Source organism: Octopus sinensis, linkage group LG6, assembly GCF_006345805.1.
Source record: "Octopus sinensis linkage group LG6, ASM634580v1, whole genome shotgun sequence".
NCBI lineage: Eukaryota > Metazoa > Mollusca > Cephalopoda > Octopoda > Octopodidae > Octopus > Octopus sinensis.
This window is the reverse complement of record NC_043002.1, coordinates 35,401,444-35,425,178: the sequence shown is the minus strand read 5'-3', so window position 1 is coordinate 35,425,178 and position 23,735 is coordinate 35,401,444. Positions and strand designations below refer to the sequence as shown.

Below are 23,735 nucleotides of genomic sequence, written 5' to 3'. Positions count from 1 at the left end.
ATATTTGTGGCTTACAAATAAAAACATAGCTAATTGTGTTCACAAGAGACCAAATCCTCTCTAATCTCCATTATTTATATTGTCCAAAACTTGCTGTCAGCCGACCACACTAAAGATATTTCCATTGCTTGTATAAATTTAAAGAAGGGCAGGGATATCTACAATCTCAGTTGAACAAAATCTTCCAACCCCTTATATTACATACATAGGTCCTTTTGTATTAGTATTTATTATGTTAAACATTCTCCTGTAACACTTTTCCCTTAGCAAAAACAAATGGTCTACTTTAAAAACTTTTAAAATTAGTTGCTGATTGTTAGTTAAAGAAAAAAATGTATTGAAGACTTACTAAAGCTGCTGCTATTATAGGTATTATTATTTTAATGTTATTTTAGGCTTATTTTTCTTATATTTCAAATTGTGATTAATATAGTTAAATTACTTCCAGCAAACCTGGAAGTAATAAAACAAATTTTTTGCTTCAGAAAACATCAGATTTATATTTTTTGTAAGTTTTTTTTTTGTGTAATAGGAATTAATTGAGATTCTACAATTTTTTTAATGAGATTCTACTGATCTAAAGTATAAATTTTTCAGTAAAAAAAAAAAAAAAAATCCGTAATAACAAATAAACAAAAACAAGTTAATCTTCTCAGTTATTGTTCTCAAAATTATCCTCTAAACCTATCTGAAAATATTATTTATAGCAGAGAAAATAAGAGTATTAATGCAATAGAATTCTTGATGTTTCCTGTTCAACAAAACACTGGTTGACACAAGGATAGCCATTAGTATATAAGGGGGCATCTAATCCCTCTTTAATCAAAAGGGGGAAAAAATGATAAAATAAAAATAATATATAAAAAATAATACATTGTTATCAAAAAAAAAAAACAATAAATATATGAAAATGTAATGAAATATGAATGTGTGATGTTGTTTTTGTGCCTGTTTGAATCCAAAAAAGAAAAAATCCAACATAACATGCACAGAAATTTTTTTCATAATGTGTCTGTATAAAAAAGATTATTACAATGATATATTATAAAGTATCACAGATGCTGCTCAGCTCACTGGCTGTGGTCAGCTGTATCAAGAGATACTGACTAAACATCTGAACAGAAAAGGAGAAATCTTTAAACAACCCAGTAACGTGAAAATTGAGCTAGCTAATGCTTTATTCAGCATAGTAGCAAGACCATGTTTTTATTGCAAGTTTCTGACAACACATGTAGAGACAGTGTTCATTAGGAATCCACAGCTGTACCAACACAAAACTAATTTAGATTTGTGCTATCAATTTATATTCACTGAACATATTTTATTATTCCTAGAGAAGGTTAAAAAAAAAAAAAAGGAACCACGTACCAACGTCCAATACTACCGTTTCACTTTCATCATTGACAATAATAATTATTATTTCTTTGACACAAACTACAAATTTAGCCACATAACCCCTTTCTCAAAAACAAGTCTTCAGATTTTGTTTTGAATACCAGGTTTTTATTATTATTTTTTATTTTTAAAGAAAGATAAAAGTTCATTAATAAAAACTAATCTCAATCCAATGCTTTTAATTACATGGATAAAGATTAAAATTTTGTAACACAGCTGTATTCGATTCCAAAATAATTCAAGTAATGTGTATTCAAAAATGAAAGAAATTAGTTTATTTATTTATTTTTTTTTTTTTTTGTAGATTATAAATCTGATGTTCAGAACACTAAAATGCTGAAGTGATTTGTTTTTTATTTATTAAAGGATTACTGAAAAAGTTGAAAAGCTGAGGATCCATACTTCAATAAGTGGCCAAATTTATAGGGAGGTAGTATGGTTATTCAATTGCTGGTGTGATTTTACTGACAAGGCTCACTAAAATTTAACAGTATTTTAATCAACATGAGATCTAAATACAAGGTATTTTGCCCAACTTGTTACTGCCAAAATATCAAAGATTTCTCCAATCCTGCACAGATGAACACATTCAGTGATAAATTTTTACACACCAACATTTATTTTATTATTTCTTAATTGTATAAAAGAAGCATGAATAACAATCATCCAATGTATTTAACTCACTTGTATGCGAGTTATGTGTATGTATAAATTAAACTGTCATAACTGCATATAATAGACATAAATTAATACACAAACCTGTGTATGCATTATATATACATGCTAATACACTCTGTATGTGATCTTATTTTATATACAATCCCAAATTAGATGACAGACAGACAAATGAATATGTAACATAATTAGTCATGAAAATATTTTAGAAAAGTAGAACACTGACGTAAAGAAAAAAACTATAATTTTAAAATAAATTTAATAATAGGATATCTAAGTCAAATAAAGCAAACTTTATATTTTTAATATTTACCATAAGTAAGTATAAACATTGCTGTATGTTTTCTTTTGGAACTAGAATGCTATTAATTAGGAAAGGTAATTAAATATTAGCACTTTAGAGCTTCAAAGAAAAGTCTCTAAATGTAACTGAAATAATCAGAAGCTCTTACAGTAAAGTAAGCAAAGATTATAGGCTTATATATAGAAATAATAAAAATGGGGTCATGCAACCATCAGGAAATTATCTAAGTTCAATATGCAGAAAACAAGTAGATAGAAATTCGTTAATGCATCTAGTGTAAGCTATGGACATACAAAAGGTATAGTGAGATCACAGATAGGCTAACAGAAAGTTCATTTCATTTGTGCAAGATATACAGGCACAGTAAGCACTAAGAGCACAAGTAAAATTTATTATACCTGAACATTTCCCTAGAAGCAGTTGAAAGCTTTTGTTACTAAGGTGACATAATTTGCAGTGGCTTTTAGAGTATGCACTCTAAAAGCATAGTAACCATAGTAAGAACAGGTAGCAATGCTAGTCCACATGAAAGATAGAATACAAATAGTAATAGTTGACAAATAAACAAAAGCAACATAGGGTTGAGAAGGTCCTTAATCTGACCAAGGATATGAACTTCTTTAACGTTTATTTTACAATAGAATGCACCCAGTACACACTGAAGTTGGTGCTAAGGGCACCCAGTCAAAGAAACCATGCCAAAAGTGGAATGTACAAATAAGAATTTGGTCTTCCAACCTGTCAAAGAGGACAATAATTGAATAAGTACCGACTCGGTAACTCAGACTATAACAACTTGTCAAAATTATGGTAATATGGAAAACAGATGTAAAAGAATGATTTTGACAACAACGATGCATCTAAAATTTTTCACTAAATTTAGTGATCTTACCTCTTGATGCTGTTTGACAACTGATATTTTGTGAATATTTATGTCATAGGCACAAGATCTCGAATTGAAAAGATACAAAGAAAATGAGACTGACATATATGCTTTTTTCTAGAGCAGTACAAATAACACAAAAATGATTACAATTTAAAATCAAAACTCAATTTGAGAAGTCAGCTTAGTGGTTAGGGACTAACTGCTACTGTATATGGCACTCTGAAAATTAGAAGCAATGTGACAAATAACTGAACAAAGAATCAAATGTTAGAATTCTATTATCCTGAATATATTGTTTTACAACCACTAGACCTACACACACTTATTCCAGTTTTATTAGCTAAATTCATACATATTACATCTGTTCATCTGCACTTTAACATCTTACTATTTTTAATTTAATTACTTTTTTTTTTTCATCAAAAGATAAAATTATCTGAATAAAACTAGTTAAAATAAAGCATGAAGTAAAATATATATATATATATATATATATATAAATCCAAATATTTTAGGTTTCAAGATAGAGAAACTGAATAAGATTTGCCTGTCTGTCTATCTGTCTGAGGAAATGTATAATTTTTTTCTTACACCGGGGATGAATTTTTTCAAGTTTATCACAAATTGAATAATTAAATGCTTCAGTTGCATATAATGGACATAAACAAAGAAATAATAAAAATAACATGCAGGCAATGCTACCAATAAATAGTTTTTAAATAAATAAAATCAAACTAATTTGGGTAAATAAATTGAGAACTTTTTGAGGGTGTTCTTAAAGTTTAAAAAAATGATAAATATCAAACAAGAAATGAAAGATCAAGTGAAGCTCTTTCACTTCCTAGGTATATTAGTCTAAAACAAGACAAAATGAAGTAGGGTTTATCAAAAGATACAGTTGGGCTAAACTGTCCACAATCTTTTGCTAAAAGTATTCCTTTCTCATGAAAAGTATACTTTTAGTTAGAAAAGAGTAGTTATATTTATTTCTGGTCAAGATTCTTTACTGAAGCTGTAACTTGAAAAGTTTTAAGTGCTGCCAAATTATAAACAATAGAAACTGTTATAGATTTCATAGTGCAAAAACTTTTTAGATGTGTTTCAGAAGTTGTCATTAAATAACATATTAAAAAAAATATTTTAACTGTTACGACTGAAAGAAGATAAAAGTGTCCATGATTTTAGCAGTCCTTCTGACAGCAGCGAGACCGATGCCATTAATGTCATCCTGGAACCATTGCACTTTTGAGAAGGACATGAGCAAAGATAGGAAGGAAGGAGTAGGCAGACTTAATGTATGTAACTTGGGCAGTTGGACACAACATGAGTGATGAAAGGAGAGACTAGTGCCTTAGAGTAGGTGGCATAAGGTCAATCAGCTCTGAGGAACAGAGACCATAATAGTAGCTAAAAAGAAGAGAAGCAACAACGTGCCTATGGGCCAGAGGCTAGAATGTGTCTATGAGAGGTGGTTTTTCTCTGGGTGCAGTGTAAGATGTCTGTGTGTATAGGAGTAGCACCATCCTAGATGTGGGAGGAATACTCCATTGTGGCTCCCTTGAGCTTTGAAGACTATCACCAGGAATTACAACCGTGTTTCGTGGTCTGCTACCACAACCGCTTCATAGGATCCAGTTAGCTCAAGACATCATCAGGAGGAACCACGTCCGGTTTCGGCCCCTACCCCTCTACCGTTTTGACGTGGCGGGCCCCCCCCCCCCTTTCGGAGGTGTCTTCAGCTCTGGTGTTGGGTGCATGTCTTCTTTCTTCTGTTCCCTGGCCTCTTTGATGTATCGTCAGCGAGTGTCAGCCGGTGACTGACTGACTTGTCAAACTTTTCCCTTTAAATACCTGCCGCTAGGCTCCAGCAGGCAGCCCCAGCAAGTTGTCATGTGACACTGTCTCACCTTAACTGACAAGTGAAGGCGCGTAGTTTTAGCCAGCGCATTCTCTAAATGATCGTCACCTGTCAGTCAGCGAAGTTGATTCAGTGTCAGCGTGTCTCACCTAATGATGTTATTTCCTGCTGGCATGTTATGATTTTCAAGCCATTTTCGGTCTTCCCGCTTCAGCCATATATAGAAGTTGGCTTTTTCGACCGCCTCCTGTATTCTCCTTACTAAAGACTGGCCTTGAAGAGAAGGCCAGTTGTTAGTAATTGGTTCTAACTATTCATTGTTAGTGAGGCCTAACATTTAAAGTATCAGAACTCTAGTTGACAGCTACTCATATTTCCTTCCTTTTGGGGGTGGGGGGTGGGGTTTATATGATTAGTGCTTGTACCCTTTTTTTGCTGCTGATAACGACAAAATTGACATGGCCCCACTGGTGGGATGCTGTCAAGGAATCAGTACAGCTTTGCTGTGTGGCATCTAAGATTCATGTAGGTAATGCACAGTTGAGAAACATTAGGGAGGAACAAAGGGTAGTACCTAAGAGTGGGAATTATTGGATGTGATAGCAAACAATGGTAAGTCATTATTGCTGAAATCTAAGCAAGAGAAGCGAGTGATAGAGATGGGTAGTCTATGATTGCACAAACACTACCTTTTTGGATAGAAATTTAAACAGAGTATAACCTGGATAGGGGAGATAGATTAAATACAGGTTGAGAAATTGGTATCACTCATTTCTTGTAAGCAACAGGTAAAGCATTGCATCTGGGTTGGATTTGAAAAAAGGAAACAATGGAGCAGAGGGCTTAGTTCTATATATTTTTTTTTTTTGCACCCTAGAGAATTATAAAAGAGTGACAATGCATGGATAGGTCTCAGTAACCTGCTGTCAGAAGTTTGATTGAAACACCTGAAAAAGAAAGGTACATCATATGATGTGCCCACCACTGTCATCAAAAAGACGGATCTTTTATGCCAAACAGGACAAGTTCAGAAAACACATCCTCTGAGAAATGTAAAAAAAAAAGTCATAAGTAATGGCTAAGATTCTACTCACATGCTCCTGTGTAGGTTGGACTTTTAAATTGTTCAAATATTCCATGAGTAATAAAATTATTTAAAATGCTTAGCGGACAGAGATTTGAGAATGAAGCTGCAGTATTCTTACAAGAGAGCACTTTATTTGTTAAGTCTTCACCATTAAAAAGGATACGGAAAAATTTTGAGCCTTCACTATTAGCATAAACTTCAAAAATGAAATGACTGACTGACACAGGCCTTTCAGTAATTGTGAGCCCCAGAGTTCGAAGCAAATACAATAGAAAAGAAAGCTTGGAGGAATATGTATGGAAAAATATTTTACTATTGTGGATACTTTCCATAATTCCCTGCAAAGCTGGAAATGTAGACAACTTTGAAATTTCGGTAAACAGGGGGTTTACAATGAGATTTTTGAAGTAGCTGTCAGTCATTCTGACAGTTTCTGTTAACCCCTTGGGTGTAATTCTTATGCAAGGTTTATCCTTATGACAAACAGGAGAGATTTTATTGCACAAGTAAGATAAAGTAGACTGAAGAATTTCCAATGAAGAAGATTTAATAATATCTGTAGAATTAAAAAGGCTAACTAAACGTTTGGTGGATGGATGAGCTTCTTTAAAGATAAACTGACCAGAATTTATAGCATTTTCAACTTGTGAAGAATGCATATTTAATTTAGGACAATTAAGATGTTTATTCATGGACCTAGAAGCAAAATCTGGAAGAGATTTACCAACATGTATACGACTAAATTGTTTCTGTGTAAGAAAGCCAACTGCAAAAGCAAGAGAATTTTGGTACTGAAGTTTTTCTGGAATGGTCTGTATGGTAAACAACTTTTCAGGAGATGTATTCTTCAGCCTATGACTATAAACTTCTCTCAAAAATTCACCATGCTCAATTTGTTGAAGGATTCCAAAAGGTGTAAGGTCTCCTAAAAAGCAAACAGGTTTTCTAGATGTTGGTGGGAATATTTTTAAACTACTGGGTCTTTTTTGAAGCTTCTTGTATAAAGAAATACTCTCTTCAAATAACCTTACTTTAGGATTATTTGATAAGAGATTTGTTATCATACAGGTAATCATTGGTGATCTGAGTGCAGGTAATTCTTCTGGTAGAGTTTGTCCAGAACTGAAGAAAGTATGAACTTGAACAAGTTTGTAGCCAGAAAAAAGCCTGTTGAAATTACCTATATTTGAATGAAAAATAAATCAAACACTGAAAAGATAAATATGAATAGCAGAGTTTTGTTCAATTTCACAATAAATTAAAATTTATATAAATTTTGAAAAACAATTTACTGTTTTTATATATATATATATAAAATGAAAAAACATTTTTAATTCCATATTGAAAATTATTCTAGAATAGTAACAACTAATAATTTTTAATGTGAATTTCATATGAAATTAATTGAATTAATAATTATAGTTCTAAACAAACACAGACCTAACAACCTACTTAAGGAACAGCTGTATAGGTACAGGCATAGCCAAGTGGTAAGAAGTTGCTTTCTAACCACATGGTTCTGGGTTTAGTTACACTGCATGGGACTTTGGACAAGTGTCTTCCAGTATGAGCCCTGGCTAAAGAATTAGGAGTGGATTGGGGGGGGGGGGCACATATATAGAAACAAATGAATAATAATATATGAATGTACAGGCACTAATCCCTTACAGCCGTTTCTACCATAAGGCAACAAAAACCTCCAAGTTTTCTTCACATCAGTGATATACAGGGATGGACAGACATTGGACAGGGCTTGGATAATGGGTGTGCCCCTAAGCTTCTTCAGAGGGTCCAAATGTTAGGGAACTAACATGTGTGAAAGTTAGTTAAAAAAATAAAGTAGAGTAAAATAAAATAAAATAATGTGATAAACATAGTAAGGAAAGGTAAGATAAGGACTTCAATTAAGGTGTTAATATAATCCATGGTATTCCATCCTGTGGTAAGTACATGAATAAAGTCACATTTAGGAAGAATTTCTACGGTTGCAGTTTACATTGTGTTTCCATTATACTGGGGGGAAATAGCTTGTTATGTGGTGGGTTTAATGGTTTGGTCAATGTTACAGGGGTTAGAGGTTAGATGTTAACCGCTATTTAGTAGAAATAGCATTATAAAAGGAGTTGGCAGAAATAACTTAGATTAAACCCGTTAGGGGAAGTTTAGGAGTATATTAATGGGTGAAAATTGGGTGAAGCCTAAATGTGATGCTAAAATTAGTTACTTCTTGACCAAACCCTAATCCCCAAACCCCTGTATGTAGTGGGGTGGGATCAGAGTCAATCCTATAATCTAATTGCTCAAGACACACATACAGAGGAACCCTCACATACAGTGCAGGTATATTGTGAAGTTAAGACCTTTGCTTCCTAACTTTCAGGTTCAGACCTGTTGTGTGGCACCTTGAGCAAGTGTCTTGTGTCATAGACTTTCTACTAGCCAAGCCTTGAATGAATTTGGTAAATAAAATTCAAAGCCCATCATAATATATGTTTGTGGTTCCCTTCCTTGACAGTGTGTGATTGTTATAAATGAATATTATTCATTTCCAATATTCTGCAAAGACATGTCTTGCTATGGGGAAATATTACTTCAATGAAAAACAAGTAGGGGCTGGTGACAAGAAGGGTATCAGCCATAGAAAACCTGCTCACAAAAATCTATCCAACTCATACAATAATGGAATCAATGATGACGATGATACTTACATATACATAAATACATGTACATGTTACCCTAGTAATTATATCAAACCATGAAATTCCAACCATTGTGCAAATGAATAGTGCCATACATAGTTTGACTTCATTTTAGTAAACAGAAATTTTAGAGAAAATAAAACTTGCCTTTGTATTTTTGTGATGATGCTGCACAAAACCCTTCACATGCTTTAATCACTCTTGGATGCTGAAGGAGCGTTCTATATGGTGTTTGTTTCTCAGATGATGACAAACTTCTCTTTTGACGGTGTTTTACTTGAAAATTTTGGGACTGATCTATAGGCAGTTTTTTACTTGAAGATTTTAAAAATAATTCATAACTAATAAAAAGTTCTGAAATATAATTAACATAAGGTTCCATATGTGAAAACAATTAAGTGAAAATTTATATTTTGTATGAATAGTGAAAAACTAACTTTATTGCCTCTTCACTCTCCCATCTGTCACAAACAAAAATGCACAAACATGCGTCTCACTTTGAGAAAGTTATTGATTTCTGTTATGTAGAAAAACACTTTATAATTGACTTGTTTTGGAACATATAATTACTTATTTTGTATATCATGAACCTAACAAAGATTTTACTTGGAGACTTTTGGTTTAAATGGCTTGGTAGCCCAATTCAGATGCTTTCATTGTGTAAATGATACAAAAGCTAAAAAGTTATTTATATCGTGTAATTTTTACAGTGAAAAACCTCAAAATCAAGTGCCATGCTATTATTGATATCCACACACAGTTAAACTTACATGGTAACTGTGCTTTCAATGTCAATGTCTAGAAAATACCCATTCATTCAACATGTAAATAGTTTATAAAATCCCATCCAAACATACAAGTCTCTACAAATAAACAAAGAGAATATAAATGGAAGCTAAGATTAACCCTTTCGTTACTATATTTCTGACCAAAATACACCCCTTATGTGTTTCAATTAATTTCTAACATAATCATAAATTTAGTCTGGTTTCATTAAACAACTATAACTTTTTTATTTATCAATATATTAATCTGATTTTTGGAAGATAATTTAATGAAATGTTCTCAACTAATTCTATACTATAATTTTTGTCACAAAGTGACTCTAATTGCAGGTAGATACAGGTAAATTCAACAAAATATAAAATTATTAATATTTTGTTCAAACATCGCTATAGAAAATGGGTTATTAGCTAATATTCAATTGGGTATACAACAAAATTTTACGATAGAATTTGTTATTCTGGGTAACTTTCTGATACCCATAATAATATTTATGGCAAAATAGTCTTAATTTCATTTAAGGTTGTGGGAAACCACTAACTATCCTTTCTTTCACTTTGTTTAAATTTAGCGTAATGGTTCGTTTCCGCCGTAATGATTTCAAATAGGCTCATTCGAAAAAGTAAAAAGAAATAGTCTAAGGCTTTACTCCCCTGGGAAAGTCTGTGGCTTGGTCCAGTTTCTTCAGAAAAACCACCGAAAGAAACAGTTTTTAAATTTTCACTCCATTCAGGTGCCAATTCATTTTCTTTATCGCTGTCGGAGCTCTCGGATTCACTGTTTTCACTTTCGGAAAATGAAACATCAGATTCATTATCAAATACCACGTGCTTGAAAACGCAATAGGAACAAATTTCGGAAAAAAATTCCCCAAAATTCCCGGAATTAAAATTACACTTTGATTGTTGTACAAAACTGTAGATGAACTGTTTACAAAGTATAATACGTATTTTCACGAATGTACTAAAGAGATTTGCTCTGATATTCTCATTTAAATACGAATAGGTAAATACGGGCGGGTTTGGGCGGTTTGGTCACATTAACCAAAATTTTTTTCGGGCGGTTTGGTAACGAAAGGGTTAAAAGTACATCATAAATACTGTTAGGTTAGGGCTGAAACTATTCATTTTAATTCCTAAAATCTTTCAGTCCATGTGTTTCCTCACCATTTTCATAAACAAGATATTTTAAATTAGAAAAAATTTACAAAAGAACTACCACAAAAATATACTTACGCATCAGTAATATACAAACAAGGATGTAAAGTCTATGTACCATAGAAAACATGCTTAAACATTTCCAAAAGAATGGTATACACAGCAGAATACATCTATTCTGAAATTTATAGAAAAAAAAATGTTCAATTAAATTATTCCTAATAACATTGAAAACTGTCAAAAAATTTTTTTTTAAAGTTAACTTTAGAAGTCGAAATGTCACAAACATATTTTAACTAACCTAAAGGCAAATTCACTGCCATTTTCTTGGAGAAAAATTCTCTCTTATAGTAAAGACGTAAAAATATCATATCTGTCCAGTGCTGCAGCCTTTCAGATTCCCAGATACTGCATTTCTAGCTCTTTAGCCGTTATCAATGGGGAAAATTGAAGAAATAACTCTGGACAGATTTAAAGTTGTAGCTTTGACTAAAATTGATCAATGTCCAATATTTTAAATCTGGGTTTGTCCCCGTTAACAGGGGTGGCCAGATCTACCTCACTCTTACAACAACCGCTCTCACACCATCTCGCCATCTCATCTGGTTTTGGGTGTCCTTCCTCCTCAAGCCAATCCTTCCAATCTCCTCCTACATGTTTTCTTTGATCAACCTCACTTTCATGGTCCATTCACCTTAAACTCAAGCACTCTCCTCAGAACATGATCCTCATCCCTCCTCAATACATGTCCATACCACCGCACTCCATTTGCCCTTGCCAGCTGTTCCACCAATTCCCCCAACCCCAGCATTCCTATCAAGTCCTCAGCCCTCCTTTTATCCAATAGTTTCACACCACACATTGCTCTCTCAGTCCTTCTCAAAATTGCCATTTCACTTCCCCTCAGACACCAGGTCTCACTCCCATACAGCAGTGCAAATCTCACGCAGCACCAATAAATCCTTCCTTTCATCTTCAAGGCGAACCTTTTTCCATATAATAATGCTCCACATTCCCTGAACTTAACCCAGCCAAGTCTCACTTTTGCTGTCACAGCTGCTTCACATCCACCCTATCTCCCAAATAACAAAACCCTCTCACCAGTTCCACCAGCCCTCCAGCTCCTTTCTCACATCTTAAACTCAAATGAAAACTCTTGCCAGTCTTAGGATCACCGTCATTTTTCTAAATCTACCATGAATCTATTTCCCACATTTTCCATTACTTTCCTCCCACACACACCACATGGATCTACCTTACTAACACTTCTCCTTCTACCCCGCTCACCATCACCTTTATCGTCCCATGGTTTACCTTCAAACCCTTTCTTTCAAACACCTCCTTCCATTTCTGAAACTTCTCCTTCAATCCCTCCATCATCTCACTCATCAGAACAAGGTCATCTGCAAACAGTATCCCCATTATCAATCCCTCTCTAGCACTCTCCATCACCACATCAATCACTATTGCCAACAACAACGGTGACAACACAGATCCCTGATGTGCACCAACTTTCACTGCTAACTCCTCCAACAGCTCTGATCCAACTCTAACTCTCTTCTTTACTCCTTCACACAAACTCATCAGGGAAGTGTAAATGCAAACAAACACACACACATACATACGTATATATATGACAAGCTTCTTTCAGTTTTCATTAAGCAAACCCATTTACTAGGCTTTTGTTTGCCCAAAGTTATAGCAGGAGACTTGCTTAAAGTGCTGCATAGCAGGACCAAACCCAAAAGCATATGATTGAAAAGCAAACACAGCTAGACCAATGCATGGTCTTAAGAAGAGCATCTAGCCATAGAAATTATGCCGAAGCAAGTACTGGAACTTGACACAGCCTTCTGACTGACTGGATCCTGTCAAACCATCTAACCCATGCCAGTATGGAAGCTGGACATTAAATGATGATTATTATATATTGCATCAGATCATGACTTGGCAACCATCAGAGAGATCAACTACTAGAATGTGGCCCCGACTGGCCTCCGTGCCGGTGGCACGTAAAAAGCAACATCCGATTGTGGCCGTTGCCAGCATCGTCTGGCCCCCGTGCCAGTGGCACGTAAAAAGCACCATCCAATCGTGGCCTTTTGCCAGCCTCGTCTGGCACCTGTGCAGGTGGCACGTAAAAAACACCCACTACATTCACGGAGTGGTTGGCGTCAGGAAGGGCGTCCAGCTGTAGAAACACCGCCAGATCAGACTGTTTTTTTTTGGGGGGGGGGGTGTACGAAAAGAGTAAAAATTGCAAGACTCCAGTGTACAAATTCATACAAATTAAAACAAAAGTTGAATTGTTGACTGACAATGCCACATTATTAATGGCATTTATTTCAAACATACCAACAAAATGAAGAGATACAAAAAAACAAAAACTGAAACACCAACAAATTTGAATGGAAGTAACTAAACTAAATATTATTATTCTTTCAACACTATATATTGCATACATTTAGGTGAACTCCACTGGCAGAAATGCTTGTCAAAATATGTGCCAATTCACAAGTTCAGGTCAAAAAACTAACTTACTTGTCAATAAGAATGTTATAGGAGAATTACATGTTAACCTAGACTTTTGTTTAAATTAAATACTTGAAATGAAAGAGAACAGATTATTGTTATTAATAAAAAGAATATATGAAGGAATGCATATTTAAAAATATGTATAAATATGAATCTATAAATGTTTAAAAGAAAAAGGCTGCATATGTATTTGACAGACAAATATAACAATTAACAGAAACAATATTTTAATTAATTCTATTTTGTTATGCGATATTTTTTTAGATTACTTTACATTTATAATTCAAATTATATGCACTGTGTGTCCTAGTTACTGTGAATTTAATGAACTCTCTTTAATGATTATTGCATACAAAAATTGAAAACAAAAAGTTTCAAAATGGTGGAGTTCAAAAGAACAAAAGAAAAAAGAGTGTGTGGGTTATTTGTAAAGAACTTTAGCAAGCTAAAAATGGAAAACACATTAATATGTTACTTGGTATGTACCAATTTTTTTTTACTTTCTCCTCTTTCAGATTTATCAACATCAACATGGCAGATTCCAATCTAACATAGGAAAGGAAAAGGTAAATCAACCACAACAAACTGAAGATTACCAGCTTCTTGAACATAGTCAAGTCTTTTATATTCAGGGTCAGGAAAGAGCTGGAGATCTCTAGAGGGGAAAGAGTCAAGTCCTTTATGTTCAGGGTCAGGAAAGAGCTGAAGATCTCTAGAGGGACAGTCCAAGGTCATAAGTTGGTGAGATGGTGGTCCATGGTCATAAGTTGTCAGCACAGCTGAGGACATCATCAATGACAACCCCAGTGGTTAATAAAAGTCATTTCCAAGCAGCTCAAAGTGGTGAGATGGTGGACTCTTTCATGATGAGGAGAAAGCAGTTCATGTCCACCAAGACCCAAGAGAAATCTATGACCTCCAGTATCATGTAACTACTTAGTTACCCTGAAGAAAACTGGACATGGACACACACACACACACAGTTTCCATCTACCAAATTCACTCACAAGGCGTTGGTTGCCCTGCAGTGGAACTGAACAAGAAACCATGTGGTTGTAAAGCAAGCTTCACACAGCCATGCCTAGAAGTGATTGTGTGGTAAGGTGCAGGAGTGGCTGTGTAGTAAGAAGCTTGCTTACCAACCAAATGGTCCCAGGTTCAGTCTTACTGTGTAGCACCTTGGGCACGTGTCTTCTACTATAGCCTCAGGCCAACCAAAGCCTTGTAAGTGGATTTGGTAGACAGAAACTGAAAGAAGACCATCATGTGTGTGTGTGTGTGTGTGTGTGTATGTTTGTCCCTCCACCACTGGTTTGACAACTGGTGTCGGTGTGCTTATGTCCCTGTAACTTAGCAGTTCGGCAAAAATGACTAATAGAATAAGAACCAGGCTTACAAAGAATAAGTCCTAGGATCAGTTTATTCAACTAAAAATTCTAAAATCAGCTAATGGTGAAAATATGAATATCATACTAGGCAGAAAACTAACAAATACATGAGAGTATACTACTTCTGTAAGTTTACCAAGCACAAAGAATCTAGAACCATTGCATAGAGCTCCATAATTCTTTGAATTATAGAAGTGTCAACTACAAAATCTAGTAAGCTTGTAAACATCTAATGATATTCACAGTAAATATTTACAAACCAGCTTGAATCAAAGTAATTTTTCAATGCTATTTATTTAAAATTCTGAATAGCTTCGTTTATTCTCAACATGCAGCTGGTCATTCAGTTTTTCTCTCAACACTAAGTAAGTCCTTCCTTTATAAGATAAGATGTGAGTGGAAGAAAATTTGGCTGCTATTTCCAGCAGTTCAAAAGGCTACATAGAAACTTCAATAGCTTGAATTCAAAATATAAACATTAAAGGCACATCAGTCACCAACTTGAGAGTAATATTGATTTCTAACATTTGTGCAAGGTCACTATTTGAAGGGAAGGGGTAGTTGATACACTTGACTGGTACTTTGTACCGAGCAAGAAAGGTAAAGTTCACTTTGGTATGATTGATTTAAACCCAAAATGTAAAGTAAATATTTCTATGTACTTTATCCAACGTTTTAAAAACTCTGCTAATCCGAGGCCCTCCAATACAAAATAAAATAAACTTTTTTCTAAAAATATGGCTAACATACCTTTTATAAGTTATACTTTCAGTGGTTTCTATCATTGGCATATGCTGGAGTACTCTGCCTTTCAGAGTTTTGGTCAATCATATTGACACCAGTAGTTACTTCAGTTTGGTGCTTTTTCAATGAGCTTCTTAAGCACCATACTTGTGCTTGCACCTGTGTTTAGAAAATGATAAAAAAAAGAAAAGCATTTTTAATTAACTTCATTTGCCATCAATTTCTAAATATTGATTTCAAATTTTGGCATCAACCACAAAAGAATTTGAACTAAGAACATAGAAGACAGATGAAATACAACTGAGACAAACAATTCTGCCAGCTCACCACCTTTAAAAGTAACTTTTCAGTATCTAGACTGAAGAAAATTAAGAGGTATTGCAATTATTGCTAAATTACAGGACAAAAACAAAGAGAATTATTTTTTAAATCACGTCACATATTAAAGCATATATAGGGACAAGACAAACACCAACAGAAATTGCACATGTCATCATTGTTTAAACATCTATTTTTCCATGCTTGCATGGGTCAGATGAGAACATGTTGGGACAGGGTTTTCTATAGCCAGACGCCCTTCCTGTTGCTAACCTCTACTTGCTTCCAAAATGAGGTAATAATCTCCCAGTCATTTGAACAAACAGCCCAAACATGTTTAGAAGGAGAATTGGAATCAAATAGTACATGAATGACCCTTTTACAAAGATCTTGTCCATGCTGGCAAGAGTTTGATAGTTTTTATCAGTGCCTTTCCTATTGCCAGCTCTTTTAATCACCTCTTCTGATACACAGAAACACAATGTACTTGACAAGCTCTCAGAGTTATTGTCTACCAAATTTTACTTGCAAAACATAGTTCAACCTGAGAATAAGGAAGATGCTTGCCCATCATGCAATGCAAATAGGACCAAACCCAAAACAAAACACAGCTGTGCTTGTAAACTATCTATCAAACAAACATAAAAAAAAAATCTAAACTATTCTGTAATGTAAATACTCCTGTTAGCAGTGTTTTTTCTTTTTTAAGAATGGACAGTGGAGAGGCAACTAAGAACTGACAGACTGTTAGACAAACAAAATAGCAATGATTTACTGACAACCAATGACATAGTTTTCCATTAAACTTATTCTTCACAGTGCACTTAAATATAAATACTGCAGCACATTTTGTATATACATTCAGAAACAATAACCAAAAGAATTTGTAAACATTAACACAGCATAAAACAAGAATGTATTTGAAAATGCTGAAGTAGGCGCAAGAATGGCTGTGTGGTAAGTAGCTTGCTAACCAACCACATGGTTCCGAGTTCAGTCACACTGCGTGGCATCTTGGGCAAGTGTCTTCTGCTATAGCCCCGGGCCGACCAATGCCTTGGGAGTGGATTTGGTAGACGGAAACTGAAAGAAGCCTGTCGTATATATGTATATATATATAAGTGTGTGTGTATATGTTTGTGTGTCTGTGTCTGTGTTTGTCCCCCTAGCATTGCTTGACAACCAATGCTGGTGTGTTTACGTCCCTGTCACTTAGTGGTTCGGCAAAAGAGACCGATAGAATAAGTACTGGGCTTACAAAGAATAAGTCCCGGGGTCGATTTGCTCGACTAAAGGCAGTGCTCCAGGATGACTGCAGTCAAATGACTGTAACAAGTAAAAGAGTAAAAGAGAGTAAGTATATTAAGCAAGTTATCAGTTGGAAACATGAGTCATATTTTTTTGCAACATTATCAATGTTTAAACATATTTGTGCTAAGTAGATCCTCATTTCTCCTTCAATGAAACTATGCCTCTTATTTTTGATGTTACAGGGGAGTTGAAAATCCCAATTCAAATAAATGCAAAGTAGAAAATCCCAACAAAACTAATAATGCATTTTTTTAAAAATACAATGCGGTATTCCTCTTGATTTTAAGTATGCGATCACTGGATATAGATGCTTCTTCCACTTTACGTAATTTAAGATCAATATTAGACGATATATTTATGAAAGGATTTGAAACTCAATCATACACTTCTGTGCTCAGTAACAAACAATAGAAGTCAGTTTTATTCTTCCAAGCTTTGTCAAATGATCAACTACAACAGGAATCATTTCTTTTACGCAGCTTTTATACATTAAGGGAAACTTCAAAATTGCCAGTTTTCACTATTCTTCAAAATTACAACTTTCTTTTTTAACAAAATTAACTGGTGAAATAAGAATGATTCCATCTCTACGTTATATGCTTGTTGAACAAATATTTCTGTCAGATATCCCAGCTTAGAAACCCAAAATTCATTCATAGACTTGTTCATGCTATCATGTATGTGACATAGCACCTGATCTTTTGAAAGCCATCTGACTTGTGTGGTTAAGTAATCACGTATGCTGGAAATCCACTTCAAGACATTTGTTCAAATACTCCTGACTAACTCAACTTGTTTTTGAAACTAATATCTCTCTATGTAAATACGAGAACTGGATTTTGCTTTTCTATGAACAATAAAATAAAAAAAATAGAGCCTCAATACACAGTGGCCTGTCAAACATATCATGGACATGGATTTTACTTTGCTGGGTAAATGTTTGCAAGTACAGCATATCACCAGTTGCCTCAGTCCTTTGTCATCTCTACAAAACTCAACATCTTGCAGCTGTCCTCACTCATATGCATCACATGACCATACCGACAGGAATTTCATATCACCAGACATCTCCATTGTCATTTTCTGTGAGACCCAACATCCAGAGACTGGTCCTTAACACTTCACCCCACATCTTCTTGGGTTTCCCTCTTCCGCAAGTACCATCCACTTTCAGTGATCAGCACTTCTTTATGCAGCTATCCTCATTCGTACACATCACATATCCAAACCAATGAAGTCTTCTCTCTTGCATGCTACATTTGATTCCTCTTATGCCCAACTTTTCTCTCAATACATTCGGTATTAGTAAACGATATTCACCCATACAATATCCCCTGATGGCATAAAGAGGCGAAGTAGAAAAAGAGAGTGAATGACATCGTCTACTAATACCGGAGGATTGCCTGTATTTTAATGCACAAAAGTTGTCGTGCCTTCCTCAACCAAACAAGTTTTGTGGTGCAGAGGGTCTTATATTAAAAAAAAATTTTTTAAAGAGAATAACGGCCCGCCAAACATAATGAAAGTAGTTACGAGGCGGCAAAGATCACCACAAAAATTAGTGATAACGCCCATCCCTCAAAAAAAAACTTATTTTGCATGCAGGAAATGCAGAAATGTCAAGAGAGTTTTTTGAATGCACGATGGGAAAGTGTGGGTACTCATGAATAGTGGACCCATGCTAGTCGTTAAGAAAATGAAAATAAAATGGGTAATATTTAAGAGGCGCAGGAGTGGCTGTGTGGAAGTAGTTTGCTTACCAACCACATAGTTCCGTGTTCAGTCTCGCTGCGTGGCACCTTGGGCAAGTGTCTTCTACTATAGCCTCGGGCCGACCAAAGCCTTGTGAGTGGATGTGGTAGACGGAAACTGAAAGAAGCCCATCGTATATATGTATATGTGTTTGTCCCCCAACATCGCTTGATAACCGATGCTGGTGTGTTTACCTTCTCCATAACTTAGCAGTTCGGCAAAAGGGACCGATAGAATAAGTACTAGGTTTACAAAGAATAAGTCCTGGGGTCGATTTGCATTCAAACGACTGAAACAAGTAAAAGAGTAAAGAGAGTGGTCCCGGTGCGCGCACTCGCACATCCGCGCTAGCTTGTCGTGACTAGTCGATCCTTACTTCGTGCTTTGTTTTCAAAAAAATTATTTACTTTGTGAAAAAAAATTATTTTGTGTTTTATTTACTTTGCTAGGAAGTCGTTGTAGGCTAGACTAGTCACGACTAACTTGCGCGGATGCGATAGTACGCGAGTGCGCGCACCAGGACCACTCTTCTTAAATAGTACCATAAAATGTTAATCATTTCGTTATAATTCGATTTACTGTTATTTGAAATGTTCTATGATATTTTGTCATACATTCAGAGATTTGGTGCTGCATATTCATTTCTAAAAGGAAAGTGTTGAATTATATAAATACAGATTTAAGAGTAGAATCGTAGTACAAATACAAATATGATTGAATCCCATTTAGATGAGTTTCTGTGGAGAAGAAAATATGGGAAAACCGGGGATGACTGTTTTCAGAACATTCTAAAACATCTTTTGAAATACATTTTATTTCAATTTTAAATTTTTTTTCTATTTTCACTTTCTGAATGACTAGCGCGGGTCCACTCTTCTTCGTGAGCACCGACAGATGTTTGAAAGTCATGGTTTTGAGAAAGATATTGAAAAACATCAATACACCAGTGACAAAGAAGGTACCAGGTGGTCGTGAGATGCACTAAAAATAACATCTAAATAGCCCTTAAACTATACACAAAAATACTTGATTTTTTTTTTTTTGCATAATAGTATGAATTCCCAGGTGTAGAACACAAATTCGTCGACATTTTCTGAAAATTCCAAAAAAAGATAAAATGTTATGAGGGGTTATATGGGTGCTTAAACTAGTGGACCCCAAATAGTAGACACTGATCTAGAATACCGGCTAGTAATAATAAACTGAATAATTGGTAACGGGATTAGCACGTGTCGTGTCCTTTCGTTTTTCCGACAAACGTTGATGTCAGATTAGCTGCATAATTCAGATTAATAAATGGTGTCTTGCAAAAGGAAAAGAAAAGAATTCGATATCTCTTAATACAATATTATGGTAAAATGACCTACGCAACAGCAAGGTTATTCTATTCATGTTTAATCTGCGACAAACTAACACAAGTAACCCCATGGACTATGCCTATTTAGTTATTAATATTTTCATAAAGAGAGCCAAACAGCAATGATAGTTCTTATTTTTCTTAATTTTAAAAATCTTCGTTGCTACAACTGGCATACACCATCCACATAAGCAACATATGTCGATAATTTATCGAATAATCTCAATAGCACGTACGCAGATAAGGACATGTGCGCTTTTTGCTTATGCTTACAAATTCTTAAAATATGATTCCCCGAAGGTTGAGTACTGGCATATATACTCATAAAATATTATATGTGTTATGGAAAGAAGTTTAAAAAAATGATAATAAATAAAATTAGAATGATAGAGAAATGAAATTCGATCACTAGTTAGGTGAGTTATCTATTCAATGGACGAACATCTAAAATATGACTTTTTTGTCCTTAGCGATAATTCGAATAACATTGTCAGCGAATCTGCTAACAACGAGAAAAACATGATTTTTGAGATGAAAAATTATTTGAAAAAACATATAAAGTAATAATGATTTATGAAAATAAAAGAATATTTTAAAAATAGGTATTGCTATTTAGAGAAAAACGAAAATTATACGTACGAGAGACAAGAGCTGCTCATTGACTAACTCTTCCAGGTAATATGCAGTATGCCTAATACTAAAATCGTAAGAGCTCTACTTCGACTATTTTTTTCCCTCGTTTATTTCATCTTTTCGCTTCCTTTTACACACGTAGCATACGCACTCGAGAGCAGTTAACCAATTAAAAATCTTCTAGAAAAACCGGGAGTTGAGTTAAATAGGAGAATGTATTAGAATCTATTATTTTCACTATGTTCATTAAATTAAATAAATTTAAATTTATAAAAAAAATTAGCCAGACAGTCTGGAACTTATCCTATTTGATATATATATATATATGTATACCCACACCTCCGCTTATTTTGTTGCCTCCAACAAATAATCGCTTAGATCCTGAAGAGTGAGTTTATGTAAAGACTTGTTGGAAAAAATTTTTCTAAAGGGTTGAGGAGAGCAGTTTCGGAAAATTCAGACTACCCGACATTTTTTACCTCTCATAACTTTCAGGAAAATAGGTATTTTTTAATGAAATTTTATAAGAATACCTTTCAAACGGCATAGATCACGATTACACAGAAATTTGTTAGGCAAAATTTTTCGGAAGAGAACAAGGAAAAAGTGTGATTTAATGGAGATTTGGCTGTTGTTTCTAGCACACCGCAAGACCACTCGCCTTTTTTTTTTTCCTCACTCAAATATGTATTGATGTTTTTCCCTATTTTCCTCCATAAACACATTTATGCTATATAAAAAAGGAAAATCTTAAAATGTGTGATTCTTTTAGCCCTACTCCCTGGTCCCGATTGTTTCTATTTATATAACTCTAAAATATTGATATTGGAGAGCCTGAAAACATTATTGCTGGGATTTATACAGAGTGATTTTAATAAAAGGTATGCAAAAGATGATTTATTTTGATAGCTTAATTATCTGTTTGAAATTAAATTTTCTTACACACATACACTCACTCGGTTGGGGTGCGAGTAAAAATTTAAATTACCATTTTTTTTCTTTGTCCCAGCAATGGATTACGCGTGTGTTACTTTGGCATTATCATTCCAATATAATGTTTATGGGGAGAAAAATATTGAAAAACATCAATAGACGTGAGATTGAGAAAAACCGAGTGAGGTCTTGGGGTGTGCTAGAGACAACAGCCAGATCTCCCTGAAATCACACATTTAACAAATTTTTTTCTCTTCACCGAAAACGTTTTTCTCGCGGGTAAAGTGCATTGTGAAATTTTTTTTAAATTGGTCAAAACCGGTCCGAACTGGGGTAGTGAGGGGTGGCGGGAGGGAAAAAGAAAATCATAAATTTCCAAAATTTTGTTCTCTTTTTCGTATAAAGAAACAGCCAGGTTCCTTTCCCTAATGTTTTACATAGTTCAACCTATACATGTTAATGTGTTGAAAACTAAATAGGAATTTTGAAACAAGTACCTATAAAACTAGTTTTTTTAAACATCGAATGGCTCTGGAGGTCCACCAGAACAAATTAGTAATTAAAGGGGTCCATAGATAAAAATGTTTGAGAACCCCTGCTCTAAAGCATTAGAGTAGTAATGTATTTTTTAAAAGTCATTTGAGTTTGATAAATCGCCTATATTGCTAAGTGCTTTATAGGTTCACACCAATGGTCACTCTCTGACCGGCCATAACCTCTAATTTCCTAATATGTGTGTGTGTGTGTGTGTGTGTGTGTATGACATCTAGCAAGGCCAAGCTACTCCAGACTAATGAAGAGCAATTACCTTGAAACTAGTCTCTGAATGCTAGCTTTGTTGAGTGGAGGTGCTTATCTCCCCTGTTTGAAAACACAGAACGCTTGTGTCACGTAGCCAACTAGAAACGGTGTTTCTTGTGGTTAAATAGCAGTAGCATTCTTCCCTTTCCTGGGACTGCCAAATTAAGTTGGCAACAACACATCACTTTATCGTGCTGTTACTGCATAACTCTCTCTGAGAGATTTAGAAATGATACACACACTTATTTATTTATTTATTTATAATTATAAATAATAGTAGGGAATATAAAATTCCAAACTTACAGGGAAAAATTCAATTTAGCAATACTAAATCCAATTTCACAATATATATGTATATAATTAAGAGAAATAACCTCTATTTAGTAATTTAATTGATAGTGAAAGATATTATCTATATTAAATCATATAGAAAAAATTTTAATATATTATAATAAATATTAATCTAAAAATCACTAAATAAAATAAGCAATAAATTGACTACCCGCGTTTCGTGACTATATCTTTAAATCAATATTAAAATTAATTCGATTTAAAAATATAGCCACTCTTCAGGTCTAAAATAATAAAATAAATGTATTTATCTTAACATATAATAATTAAGAAATATATATAGAAATACACGTATCGTAACAATAAATAATCGAATAAAATGTAACAATATTAATGAAACATAAAATCATAACTTATCTTAATGAAGAATACCGGTTAACTGAAATTTTAAACGTTAAACTCAGAACCTAGCGTTACTAAGAAATTTATCAAGACCTGAAGAGTGGCTATATTTTTAAATCGAATTAATTTTAATATTATCGATTTGATTTAATATAGATAATATCTTTCATTATCAATTGAATTACTTAATAGAGGTTATTTCTCTTATATATATATATATATATATGTGTGTGCGCGCGTATATGTATATGCCTTTGGCTTTACAGTCTGACGAAACGTCCACAAGTCTAGACCTTTTGAGGATGCGAAACATCGGTCACTCCATGACCGGACATGGACCCAATTACTTTTAATATACATATTAAAGCAATAAAGTTAATGTCTGGTCATTGAGTGACCAATGATTTCGCATCCACAAAAGCCGCA

General features: G+C 34.2%; 1 protein-coding gene and 1 long non-coding RNA gene across 3 annotated transcripts in view; both read right to left on the bottom strand.

Annotated features, from left to right (window-relative positions):
* Window positions 1-524: 524 nt before the first annotated feature.
* The window catches only part of LOC118763878, a 29,253-nt gene continuing 6,042 nt past the window's right edge, over window positions 525-23,735 (bottom strand). The window contains exon 2 of the long non-coding RNA XR_004999636.1: window positions 525-2,810. This is a non-coding gene — a long non-coding RNA (uncharacterized LOC118763878). The remainder of the gene's footprint in view (window positions 2,811-23,735) is intronic.
* Window positions 3,290-23,735, bottom strand: part of LOC115213430 (2-phosphoxylose phosphatase 1-like) — a 43,044-nt gene continuing 22,598 nt past the window's right edge. The window contains exons 1-6 of one of the 2 annotated variants that reach the window (XR_004999635.1): window positions 20,889-21,042; window positions 15,518-15,670; window positions 10,923-11,022; window positions 9,052-9,258; window positions 6,118-7,385; window positions 3,290-4,205 (exon numbers count right to left, since the gene is read on the bottom strand). Coding sequence is in view for 1 of the 2 variants with exons in the window: in XM_036503829.1 (XP_036359722.1) it covers window positions 6,205-7,385; window positions 9,052-9,258; window positions 10,923-10,974 (1,440 nt within the window). In the remaining variant the exon portion in view is untranslated. Of the gene's footprint in view, window positions 4,206-5,974; window positions 7,386-9,051; window positions 9,259-10,922; window positions 11,023-15,517; window positions 15,671-20,888; window positions 21,063-23,735 lie in introns of those variants that run through there. The other variant, XM_036503829.1, reaches the window with a different exon arrangement.